The 13,619-nt window shown below is 42.4% G+C and overlaps 1 protein-coding gene across 1 annotated transcript in view; it reads left to right on the forward strand.

The window, feature by feature from the left end:
• The window catches only part of GPT2 (glutamic--pyruvic transaminase 2), a 28,692-nt gene extending 26,849 nt beyond the window's left edge, over positions 1-1,843 (forward strand). Inside the window, exons 10-11 of the mRNA XM_061594099.1 lie at positions 1,047-1,159; positions 1,280-1,843. Of these exons, the coding sequence (XP_061450083.1) occupies positions 1,047-1,159; positions 1,280-1,370 (204 nt within the window). The 3' untranslated portion in view covers positions 1,371-1,843. The remainder of the gene's footprint in view (positions 1-1,046; positions 1,160-1,279) is intronic.
• The last annotated feature ends 11,776 nt before the right edge of the window (positions 1,844-13,619 follow it).

The following is a 13,619-nucleotide window of genomic DNA, read 5'->3' on the forward strand; positions in this document are numbered from 1 at the left end:
ACTCCCTTGTCTTGGGTCTCTCTAGCCCAACTACTGATCATCGGCCTACCCTTTGATGTGGGCTACTCCTAACAGTATCATCTCTAATTTAAAGAATGGGCCAAGATCTTTGGGATCAAGGCTGAAAAGTGCCTAGTCTCTCTTTTAAATTGATTTTTTTTAAACTGTTAATTAATCTGTCATTTTCGCTTATAATGTGTATTTTAAACTTGATTTTATTTGATTTGCTTTTTATGTGTTTACTGTTGATTTTTACTGACGGTTTTAATGTATATGTTATGTTCTTTGTAAACTGCTTAGGGGTTTTATTTACAGTTACAAATAGTATACAAATTTTGTGTGTAAAAAAAAAAGACAACAAGGTGTGTGACTGAAGGCCTGTGTGTTCTGTTAGTGACTAGGGATACCATCTCTCACTTCAGCACATATATATATACACACACACACACACACCTGCTTCCACACAGAGACAGCTGCCCCAGTGGTGATTTTGTGCCTTTAACAGCTGCCTGACACACAAACAATAGATGCAGTATTCCCTATTATGGAAATGCAGCAGTGGAGAAAGCACCACCCGTTTGATTCCTGCCTGTCATACCGCTTTTAGAGAAACGCAGGGGAAATATGGCACAATATTCTGTGTCACCACCTTTATGGTCAAAGTGTTAACAGCCATTGGACCTACCAAGTGAGGGCACCTTCAACTGTTGCAGAGATGTTCTGCTGGCTAGATGCACAAAGTATATGGAAGCATTTCTTCATAAAAATAAAAATGGAACAAATACTGTAGTTTGGCCACAAACTTACTGTATAGGCAGGGGTTTGATTAGGTGGATTGGGTCCAACTAAGTTCTGCTCAGAGTAGACCTAATGAAATGAATGAACCTAAGTTAGTCATGTTTATTAATTTCAGTTGGTCTATTCTAAGGAGTACTAACATTGGCTACAATCTGGCAGCTTTTGAGGTTTTCCAGGTTTGTGGTTCTATGAATATGGGACTGACTTTGCACTCTAGTTTCTAGTTTTTCCTTTTTTTATCTCTGCAGGCTCATAAAATGGCTCCTGACATGTTCTACTGTATGAAACTTCTGGAGGAAATGGGGATCTGTGTTGTTCCTGGAAGTGGGTTTGGCCAAAGAGAAGGAACTTACCACTTTAGGTACAGTGTTGTTTGGCAAACCATGTTGCAGTGGCAGCATCTGAATGAATGTTCTTCTTCTTTGATGAGATGATCTCCAAGTCTTTTAAGCTGTTCTAAAATACTTTTCTGTTTCCCCAGGATGACCATTCTCCCTCCTGTAGAGAAGCTAAAGATTTTGCTGGAGAAAGTGAAAGACTTCCACATAAAGTTTCTTGAAGAGTACTCTTAAGCAAAATAAAGACTCTCTCTCTCTCTCTCTCACTCTCATTTTCCAGAGTAAATCTGGAAATAGAAAGAAAGCTGTGATGTGAAAATACAGTTTTTGGTCTTCTCATCAGTCAAATCCACAATAGAATAGTAGATCCCAACTATGAAATTTAAGTACATCCAGCCCAAGCGTCTACTGTGGAATATAAATAATGTATTATTACATGGAAAGGGATGGAAATAAGGGCAAGAATTGAGGGGGAGAGAGAGTATAATTTTGTGCCTTGACTCTGAAAATTTATTTCTTGGCTTTCATGGCTGGATGGCCTGATTTTTTTGGGGGGGGGGTAAAGATAGTGATGTTCTCAGTAAGAATTCTTGGCACTCTACTGTTTCCAAACAGTAACGTTACAAAATTTCCTTTTGCACTTAAATTATGAAAGCAAAATTTAACTGACCTGGCAATTTAATGTCAATAAACACCCTTTTACAAGATTTTTTTATACTTAAACCTTCTGTACTTTAACAAAGCGTCCCTTTCTTCCATCTGTATTTTTGAAAGCTGCATACTTGTAGGAATTGGGTTAGAATATGATTTTATGCACTTTTGTGCAGTTCTCTTCAGCTTAAATGAGGCTATGCAGGTGGCATTTTGTTGATTGTGCCCAATGTCATCCTGTTCAAACTCATGATTTGAGCACTACGCCATGCTGTGGGCAATTTATCACTTTCTGTTTCAGGAGTTAAGGAATTGCCAAAACTCTGCTCTGACAACCTAGTGAATGAGTGATGCCTTTTTACCCAGACTAGGCTAGCCCAGCACAAGAACTGATGCTAATCAGGATCTTGGCATGGGGGAAAAAATGCCTGTTTGCAAATATAAGCAAAAATATAAGGGGGGGGGCTACAAATAAGAGGAAGGTGTGGAACTCATGTATATTCAGAACACAATACTGCCCTTTCATTTGGCTAGTTCTCCTTTAGAAAGTAGATATTGAGTCAATTAGCTAAGTAAAGGAGAGACGTTTTAGCTATAAATTGGAATCCATCTCAGCATGACAGTAAATGCAAGATGCTGATGTTGGAGGAATGTTTTTGTATATGCCAAATGATTTGCCAGTTTTGTTTAAAAATGTACTTGGGGGGGGGGAGGCAACTTTGACCACCCCCAAACAATAAGAGCCAAGGCTAAAGGGACATGGATACATGGCAGTAAGAAAGGGCCCGATCTGAAAGACTAATAATCTAGTTGGAATTTTCCAGGGCTGTGGTTTTAACCTGAATCGGCAGACAACTGGAAGTTCTGTGAAAAACGTTTTCCCATTGTTTTTTCATCTGTTACTAGCCTCAGCAAGGCAGGAGTTCTCTGATCATCTCCGTGTTCATTGCATGTCATACAGTAGGACCTAGGAGTCTCTCATGCTGTTCCAACTGGGCTTAATTTTATGATGTGGTGTAGAAGTGCCATTTCCTTGCCCAGCCTGCCCTGGATCTATGTCAGTCATGTACATCAACCTGGCTTAGCTTTTTGGTATTGCTGTTGTTGCTAACCCAAGTTTCCAGAATGGGGCCAAGAGAACGAAGTAACCTGGCCTACTTTGATGGAGATAACTGACCACCTTGCATACTTGACTATATGGCTGAGTGGAATTCCAAAGAGGCAAACAAATGTATGTAATTAATGGCATTAATTCTTAATAGACTCATAAATCTGCCATTGAATGCTGCCCCTGATAGCAGCAGAAATACCCATTTTGCATTTTGTCCCCCTAATCCTGCTATTTTGCTGGCAGCATATAAGGATGGGAGTATAGGAAAGCTGAATGAACAGAACACTTGGCTTGCCAGTACAGCTGTACCCAGCACAGTTTCCTAAGCATTGATTAATTCATTGAGTAATGAAAACATAAGCTATACTAAGTTTTACTCCTTGAACATTTCAGTAAAAATCAATAAATCTCAAAGTAATTGCACTTTTTCTCAAATCTAGCTCTGGGCTTACTGCTTGGGAAGGGCTGCCATATTGAATATATAGCGCAAGAGAATTCTGTGCTCTAATCATGATGGTTACTATTTTTTAAATATTTTTGTAAGTAGTTTTTTTCTCATGGATTTAGGACTGGGTGGGAGGGGGGGAAAGATAGTATTTGTAGTTTTAACAAGCCGGTTGGTTTTATATTTACCTTGTGTTTACACCCAGTTTTCCTGAAAACAAGGCAAGGTTTACATGTTTCAAAATAACTCTTTTTGCAGGGGTGTTTCAAAAGGTTTGCTTTTTTCCTCCCTCTTCTGTCTTTTAAAAATGGGGGCAGCAATCCTTGTAGTTTACTCTTTAAATCTAAACCAAGGAAGTTGTCCTACCTTCCACTGAGTTTTCTAAATACTATTACGGTGCCTTTTGATTTCTGGTACGGCAAATGAGAATGAAAGGATTTGTTTGGTTTTTGCCTGCATCTTTTGAGAATGGCGCGAGCATACAACAGTACTTACCACCTTTTGGTTAAGTACTATGATGAGCTAAAAGTTTAATTTAGTTGTGCTTGAACCAAGGCAGCCATCTTCAGAAACCTATTCCAGAGTGGACCTCAGTCGATGCAATTCCCAAACAACAGTTTAGGGACTACAGTTTAAGAAGAAATAGAGAATGTTATTACACTTGAGTTCTTGTTCGTTTTTTTTTATGCAAGTCCTTGATGAGTAAGGCAGTTCTAACATTGTAATGCATGCGTGCAGGTCTGCATTTTCTACAGGTGCTCCTCCTGTTCTTGGGATGACTTTTTAAACTTGCCTACAACTTCAGGAATAAATAAAAGTGGTTGGAAAACACTTGTGGTGGTATATATCTTCTAGAGAACATGGACATACATTGCAATTAAAGTTTTCTAGAGGTCCTGCTTTTCACAGCTGTCACTAAGAAACATAGGAAGCTGACTTATACCAAGCAGGGGTGTAGTCATCCGGGGTCTTAAGAGGGGCTTAGACCCCTTCTTTCAGAGCCAGGTCCCAGCAGGGTACCTATGCAAGGGTGTCTGGGGTCTCAGGGGGTCTTAGACCCCTTGCTTTTTTAGGAGCAGGGTTCCCATAGGGTCTCTTAAGTCTCCAGCATCCTATGAGCCAAATGGCATCAAATGGGAAAGTATTAGCAGCTGAGAAGAGTCTTCTAATGTGCTTCCTTGTCCTTTCCTGCTGTTTGGAGACTATGAGCGTGAACAGAGGTGAGTCAGCCATTGAGAAGATTCTTCTTGGTAGCCAACACTCTTTTATGCTCATGGGCTCAGAGGAATATCTTGTGGTGAGCAAAGGCATTATCAAGGATCTCATTCTCAACCCAGCAGCAAAAATAGGAGGGGAAGGGGAGAGGGCATGACTGTGACTGTCAAATCAAATTTGCTTTATTTGCTTTTAGTCATAGGCCATTGCATAACAACTATGACAATAAAATACAATGCAATAAAATAAAATACAATTATATCCAGACGAGCGTTTCAGACTAGCCAAAATTTAATGCTGTTGGGCTTTGATGAATTTTGCTCTAATGTTTTTGGGAGCAAGGGCAAAATTGGCCACCGCGATTGTGACCGTATTATGGTTGTCTACCAATCGATCAGCAATTAAGATATTGGGGGGGAAGCCCCGCCCTAGGGCTAATCAAGGGATCCAAGAATTTGTGTCTGGGCTTGTTATACAGTGGACACTTTAACATATAATGAACCAGGTCCTCTATCACCTTGTTTTCACAGACACAGTAACGTTCCAATCTCGGAATTCCCTTGTATCTGCCCTCCAAAAAGGCTGTAGTCATCGTCTGGAACCTAATTTCCGTAAAAGCTCTACGTATCGGGGGACTACTTAGGATAGTAAAATAAGAAGAGATGGCATGATTTGTTTTAAAAAGGGGGAACCAGCTTGAAAAGGAGGATGCCACAATGTAAGTCCTGTCTTGGACCGCATCAAAATTGAGAATCCAATTGCGCAGCTCCAATAGAGAGAAAGTTAAAAGATTACTAGACGAGAAATTGTAAAAGTCAATTAGAGCTCTGGTGGTTTGGGCCCAACCCCCTATTTGTAGTTGTTCTTGCCAACAAAGTTTAACAATAGAGGATTCGTTCAACATTGAGATTTCCCTCCAAAACCTTAGAGCCGCCAGATCAATTTTGGCTGTCAATAAAGAAAGGCCGAATTCAGCCCTCACATGAGCAGAAGGGGACCCACGAGGGAGTCCCAAAATCTCTCAAGAAGGAATTTTGAAGGGGCTCAGGAATAGATTTGAGTGAGTGGCCCCAAAGTTCTGCCCCATAAAGCAATTTAGGTAAGGCTTTAACAGTAAAGATTTTCAGTATAGGAGCAATTAACTGACCCCCGCGGGTATAAAAAAACCTTTTCAATTGACCTAGTAGTCTGGCACCTGATAATTTAATATCTTCAGCATGAGGTTTCCATGGGAGTTTGGTGTTAAAAGTTATGCCAAGATATTTAAAGTACTGGACTTGTTCTAAGGGTATTCCATTCAGAGTCCAGTTTATTTTGGCCTTACTATATTTCCCACAGACCATAATTTTGGATTTTGAACGATTTACCTGCAAATGCTGAACCTGGCAATAATCCTCTAAACAGATTAACATTCTTTTTAGGCCAATTTTGTTTAAGGAGAAAAGGGCCAGATCGTCTGCATAAAGTAAAGATGAAATTTTTTTTGTACCCACAGAGGGGGGGGAAGAAATTAGGAGAGGACAATGTGGGAATAATGTCATTTATAAAATAATTAAAGAGGAAAGGAGCCAATAAGCATCCTTGCTTAACCCCTTTTGATGCTGGAATTTCACGAGAGAGGGCGCCATTCCTACCTAAGCGCACTCTTAGGAGATTGGATTGGTGGAGCAATTTAATTAACCACATAAGTCTCTTATCGGCGTTGGATTGTCCCAGCTTATGCCACAAGAGCTCTCTATCCACAGAGTCGAAAGCCGCAGCAAAATCTATAAACGCCACATAGAGCAATGTGCTCGGACCTTTTAAGGATTTAGTTATTAAATGATGTAAAATATAGGCTTGGTCCATTGTGCTTCTGCCCTTTCTAAAACCCGCCTGTTCCTGGTGTATGATCGAGTACTTAATATCCCATTCCATAAGTTTATTCAAAAGGAAGCGCCCATATAGTTTGGCAGTGATGTCAAGAAGGCTAATGGGCCTATAATTACGGGGGTCTGAAGGGTCTCCTTTCTTAAAAATAGGTACTATTATACTAGCACACCAACCGTGAGGGAAAGCTCCCGTGTTGTTAATGTGCGTAAAAAGGGTGGCAAGTAGTGGACCCCACCAGGAAATTTCTGCCAAAAAAATCTCAGGGGGCAACATATCCTCCCCCAGGGCTTTGTTTGTATGGAGCGTCAAAATCAAGTCACCTATCTCTGCACTGGTTACTGAGGGCGACGATGGGAGAGCTAACAGCTTGTCAGAAGGATGAGGAGGTGCTAACGACATGGAACCAAAAATAGCACTAAAGTGTGTCACCCAGGTTTCAGGGAGAATCGGGGGAATAGGGACAAAATAACTTTGGGCGAGCCCCCCATGCACGAGTTTCCAAAATTCAAGGTCATTACCTTGAAGTAGGGCCTGGCCTAAGTCTCTCCAGTTGTTTGCAAAATAAGTCTGTTTTTTCTCTCTGAGGAGTCTCTTGTATGCCCTCTTCAATGAAAGTAATTGAAGAATAGCTTCATCTGAAAGATTTCGGCGCGTGATTTTAATTTGGGTAGACAGCTCTCTCTTCTTTGCTCGGCATTCCCAGTCAAACCATGATTTTAGGCCACCTACCGGTCTGACGGGAATAGCGGAGGTCACCAATTGCTTAAGAGCAGTGGCGATCCCCTCATATGTTTCGAGAATGCCCTCTGAATTAGAGATGGCCTGGTGGCGAAGATCTAGCAATGCTGTTGTTTCTAGAGATTGCTTTACTAATATAGCAATATCTATTGACCACTTTAGGCGTCTGGTTCCACACAAAATATCCAAAGTTGGGCTAAAGGTACATGATGAAATATGAGTAATAGGTCCTCTTAGATGGAGGCAAATGGGAAGATGGTCACTGTCTGGTCTGCTTATAACGGCAAATTCTTTGACCAAGGACACTAAAGAGGGGGAGCCTAGAATATAATCTACCACACTTGCACCTCTTCCTGAGATGAAAGTATAACAACAATGGGAAGAGTCCAGGTAAGTCCCATTAAAACAGATTAACTGCAGTCTGACCAATAGTCGAAATAAGGCTCTCCCATTTTGATTTACAGACTTATCTCTTGATGACCGTGGTAAGACTGGCTGGTCATCAAGAGAAACCTTGGCTAGGTTATCCAAGAGCGGATAGCTCTGGCCCAATCTTGCATTTAAATCGCCGCAGATTAATAGCAAATGCGACGGATAATCATATGAGAGTTTTTCCAGGTATTTTTCTAATGACGCCCAACTAGATAATGTGATTTGAGGGTGCAAAGGAGGGAGATAAACATTTAAACATATAATAGAGGGACAATCAGTAAAAGATTATTAATGCCAAACAAAAATCTGGAGGTGGATCAGGAGGAACAATTACCACCGCATCCAACGTGGTGGCTATTAAAGTTGCTATGCCTCCACTGCCACTACCCCTAGCTGCATTCCTCGTTGCCGGCTTGTCCCAGGCTTTTAAAGCCTTGGGGGGCGAGTGAATGGGAGTCTCGAAGCCAGGTCTCCTGAAGGCAAAGAATATCAAAAGATTGTATAAAGTTTGCAAACTCTGGATCCCTTGCCTTGTTATTCCATCCCGCAATGAGAGACAAGTTATATCCGAAGATGTAATATTGGAGCGAATCCTGGGTGAGGGGTTGTTGGAATCTTCTGCTTGAGATGAAGGTTGCCGCCAGGAGGAAGTTGGTGTGGGGGGATGAAATGCGCTTGGTTGATTCTGTCAATTCTCTAGATTACTCGATTCCATAATTTCAAGAGAGTCTGGTATTAGCGTACAGACATTTGAGAGAGGCAGCCCTGGTTGAGTTCTCATGAGACGCGATGTAAAGGTCAATTTTACTGGAGATCCTAGTTCATCAGGATCCAAATAACGCCTTTGCAACCATGAGGGGCCCGTTGGATTCATTGCCCCCATATGACGATGGCTATCCGTGCCTTTGTTACCCATGATGTTCAGAACATGATTACATGCTGGCAAATAAGCTCCTGCTACCTCTTGGTTAGCGGTAATAGTCGAAGGAGTAAGCCTCGTAGGGTTATTCCATATACTAGAATGCACGAAGGGCAAAGTTGGCGAGTTAGAAGGGTGCTGGCATGATAACTTGGGGGATGTTGATCCTTTCGCATGAATGGATAAGGCTTTGTCCACTTGCAGATTTTCCAATAATGTTGTAAGACTAACCATTCTTGCAATAATAGCCGCTTGCTCTGTTTTTGGGAGATCCCCAAAAGACTTGATCAGCTGCATTTCTTCCAGTAAAAAGTGTTCATCAGAGGGGACTTGTGAGCAAACTGTCACATGATCCGGTCGTGGCTCCGACAACGACGTCCCTATAGAGTGCACGTGGCTTGCCATGTTGACATAAGAGGGCTGGGAAGGATGCAGACTTTTGTTTGTTGGTGTTAATTTGGTGGAGACTAAAGGTTGCGGAGCAGCCTCATTTACAAAGTATCTCGACACTGTGACCCCTGCCTTCTCAAAAGCAACTCTATTCTCATAAATCAATCTCGCTAATGAGGGGCTTGAGAAGGAAACAATGACCTGTGGGGTTCCTTGGATGGCAGGAAGGAACTCGATACGTTTGATGGAGTCAACGTAGAATCGGCCAGGGAGCAGGGAGTCTAAAAATTGCTTTAAATGTCTTTTCCTACCGAACTGGTTCTGGAATCCATAATACTTCGGGTAATTTATTAGTACAACCGTATCTGGGCTCAGCGTCCAATTCCACTGCGTGCCTGCTGAGCGTTTCAGCTCCAGTTCGCCCTTCGGGGCTAATTCTCCTTGAAGAGGAATGTATTGAAGAAGATTATTTATGGTTGATGGACCTGGGACAAGACGGCATCATCATTCTCCTGGATAGCTGATGGAAAACTTACTTCATTCCAACTCTTAGATGACAAGTTTCCCTTCTTGTCCTTCGAACCAGTCCTGGGTGGTTGGGTTGAGCCTGCCACCAAGGACTTATTTAAAGGCTCGAGTAATTTGAGTAACGGTTTGAAGTCCATTTTCTTGTATTGAGGAAATCTTGGGTTTTTTATATTCTTTGACTTTTTAGAGGCAAACTTCCCTCTCCCACTCTTTGTATTAATCTTGACCACTTTCCTAACTTTTTGTGGCTTCTTGTCACTACCTGCGTCAGCTGCTTTGTCACTCTTTCCTTGGATAACATTCCCCATCCCATTAACCAGAGTGGTCAAGAGGTTATTACATTCGGAAATAAACGTTTTAACTGAGTCCAGTTCTCCCAGGATCAGAAAAAACCAGCTAGGGAGGTAATATTTATACAGGGGGGTGGTTCTGCTGCAATATCTGGTATTGGCAGGTGGGTACTTTCAAATGCATCTTCCAAATGCCCCATGCTCTTATCTCCATCCTGGGGACACGCCCAGCGTTCAGCAGCTGCTATTTCATTCGCCACATTTAAAGGTACAGGGGCGCTCGAACTGTCTGTAAGACTATGGTTGATATTTTTATAGTTTAAGGACCAATCAAGGGCATGTCCTGTTGGAGATGAAGGAAGAGTCCAGGTGGTCTCCACTATGGCTGACACTTCGCTCTTGGGAGAAAAATATTGGGTGATTTTAGCTTGCCGAGAATTTAAAGGGGCCAAGTCTAATTCAGGCATTAGGCCAAGCTCTTTACATCTTTTCCTGGTAAAAACCATTCTTTTTTCCAAGCCCCAGTAGACCTGTAATTTTTCCAAGAATAAACGTTGGGGAAAAAGAACGAGTAGAGTTAATGAGGCGACTTATCTTGCTAGAGGGAATTATCAGGAGAAGGTCGACTCCTATCTGCAGTAGTGATTAATGGCTTTTCTCTTTTGCCTTTGTACTCTTCACTTCCCCCTGCTGGCATTCCTTTATTTTGCTTCTTGTCTCCCAGACTTTTAAAACAACTCTTGATTGTTCTAATTATTCAAAACAGCTTTGTACTTGGCAAAAATAAGGATCCTGGAGCGTTAAAGGGTGGAGAAGTAAAACTCAGCCGAGAAACTGACCCCGTATGATTAAAACGTTTAAAACCTTTAAGGCTATTAGACTTTAAACTTTGTAAGCCCCAATAATAAGGAATAGGCAGTTGCTAAAGCAATATTGGGTCTAAATATTCAAGCTTTGTTTGTGCTAGCCTGCCAAACAACTACCTGAAAGGAGAGAGATAAAATTACTTGCGATAGACATGGCCATCTTTCTCTCGCCCCTCCTACTGTGACTGTCATGAATAGACCCTGCACTTCTGAATTTGCCATTACGCTACTGATATCAAGTCAGACAGTTGGTCCATCTGTTACCCTCTTGACCAGCAGTAGTTGTCCAGGGTGTCAGAGAGGGGATGCTCTCAGCTCTGCCTGGAGATGCTGGAGCTTGAGCCTTAGACTTTCTGCATGCAAACCACATGCTTTACCCCTGAGCTATAGCCTTTCCTCTGCCTCTTTATGGAATGGTGCTTCAAATGCCCCAGTCGTAAATACATGTGTTGTATTCAGGTCCAAGGGAAAGTACACACTTCCTCCTTGCCCACCCAAGAGCTATAGGTACAGTGTGCAGCTGTGGTAATGGATGGGTCTTTGGTCCAATCCTACCCCTTCACTAATATCCCAGTGATCCTGGACTACTATGTAGCAGTGGAAAGAGGGTGTTCAGAGATGCAGCTATGGTCACTCCTGCATAGTGGCTGAATAGTGTAACTGTAACTTCAGAATGCCGCACTGCACAGGGCCTGGTGGAATCAAGTATCAGAGGATGGCCATCTCACACGGAAAGAAACTAGAATCACGCATATATCTGAGCTTTAGATTCTTGACTTAAAACTCAGTATTTGGCCACGATAGAGCTGCTGCTGTCTCTAGCATCTCTAGCAGTGAGGTAGTATGTCTGTCTTCACAGAGGACAGTCCTCTATTTGAAGGTCTGTCTCATCCAAGTCGAGATTTAAAGAACCATAAGAAGGTAGAGCAGGGGCACTTGGACAGCAGACTGAGCATACACACAGGTCACTTGGTCATAATCTTCCTTCAAATTGATTTCTTGTGTCCTCATTTTCCCCCTTAAGGTAAGATATATTTTGTTTCTATTTAAATTGCTAGAGGCTGCACCCCTGCTCGCTTTCCTCATCCCCCACCCTCTTTGTGACCCACCCCACCCCTCAGGCAGTGACAATGGGATGAAAGGCAGAAAAATCTTCCTTGGTTCTCTCTTCCATACCAGTGGTGTGTGTGTGGGGGGGGAAGGAGAGACAAATAGGAGACAGACATGTCCTGCAGCAGCAGCAGGAGGGTGGGATTGAAAGGAAGAGGGACTTAGACCTTCTCCATTCACCAAGCCAGCTGGGGAGGCGGAAGGCAGCCAGTAGTGGGGTTGGCCTGTCATGCTATAACTCGCAGCACTATTATTGTGGTAACCATGTAAACTACAGTGTGACAACAGACCTATGCAAATAAAGATATTTATTTCCTCTTAGCGATGCAAAAAAAAGTGCAGGGTGGTGGTGGCGGCTTTCACCAGGACCACACCATGTAAGGAGGTAAGGTTTTAGCACTTTACCTCTCCAGCTGCAATCCATGTCTCTTCCGTTTTATATAACAACAAACAGAGCAAATGAATATAGTTTTAAAAAATCAGTCTTTGAAATTGTTCAGGGTGGTATAAATCACAAAGGGGCTGCAAGACTCTGTGCGAGCGGGCATTAAAATGGTAACTGATTTAATGTAAGCAAGTGTAAAGTGATGCACACTGAGGCATAATAATAATAACAATCATAGCGTCACAAAAATGCTAATAGGGTCTGAACTGGCAGTGACGGACCAGGAAAAAGAGCTGGGCATTGTGGTGGATGGCTCAGGGAAGAAGTTTGGCTAGTTTGCTGCAGCAGCGAAAGAGTTGAATTCCATGTTAGGGAAAGAATGAAAATGTTATAATGCCATTACAGTATATAAATCTATGGTGCCGCTATGGCTGGAATAGTGTACATTTTAGTTGCTGCACCGACTCCTAGACCCAGAAGCTTGCTGCTGTTTGGAGCATTGCTGCCTGCCAGAGCCTGCCAATGGAAGAGGGGTCACACCAGAAGGTGCTCTGGTTAGGGGTCCCCCCTCCCAACCTAGAGCTGGCTCTTAAAGGGTGCAACTTAAAGAAGCCTTAGTCCTTGAAACTCTTTGCTAAAAGAGAAGGACTAGGTGTATGAAATCTTTAAAGAGGATTAGTACTTTGATTCCGGCCTAGTGTGTTTATGCATAAATTCAGAGGGGGGGAGTTAAGGATTCCCTTTCGTGCTAGAAAGAGCCAATGAGAATTCCACCCATGGGGGGGGGAAATAGCACAAGGAACTCAAGTTCTTAAAACGAGAGTGAACAGATGTAGGTTCATGGAGGATAAGGCTATCAATGGCCACTAGACATAATGCTCTACACCCACTCTCAGAGACAGTATGAATATAAGTTGCTGGGAATCACAAGTGGCAGGAGTGCTGTTGCAACTCAGGTCCTGCTTTTGGGCCTCCCATAGGCATCTGGCCAGCTAGTGTGAGGACAGAATGATGGACTAGAAGGGCCATTGGCCTGATCCAGCAGGGCTCTTTCTAAGACAGCTGTAATCTAGTGTGGAGGCACATGTTGTTGTTGTTAGGTGCCTTCAAGTCAATTTCGACTTATGGCGACCCTGTGAATCAGTGACCTCCAATAGCATCTGTCATGAACCACCCTGTTCAGATCTTGTTAGTTCAGGTCTGTGGCTTCCTTTATGGAATCAATCCATCTCTCGTTTGGCCTTCCTCTTTTTCTACTCCCTGCTGTTTGTCCCAGCGTTATTGTCTTTTCTAGTGAATCAGGTCTTCTCATTATGTGTCCAAACTGTGATAATCTCAGGCCATCTCTGTTAGGTCTTTTCAGCGCCTGTTGAAGACCTTCCTCTTTCAACAAGCCTTTTAAGCAGAGACTTTATCTCAGTCTGCGTCTGTGCTGGAATTGCTTTCTAAGATATTCTTAAACCTTTTAAAAAATGTTTTTAATCTTAGAAAATGTTTTGAAAGCTTTTTAAAGAAATGTTTTTAAAGATGT

The sequence above is a fragment of the Rhineura floridana genome, chromosome 13, assembly GCF_030035675.1.
Source record: "Rhineura floridana isolate rRhiFlo1 chromosome 13, rRhiFlo1.hap2, whole genome shotgun sequence".
In the NCBI taxonomy this organism is placed as follows: Eukaryota; Metazoa; Chordata; class Lepidosauria; order Squamata; family Rhineuridae; genus Rhineura; species Rhineura floridana.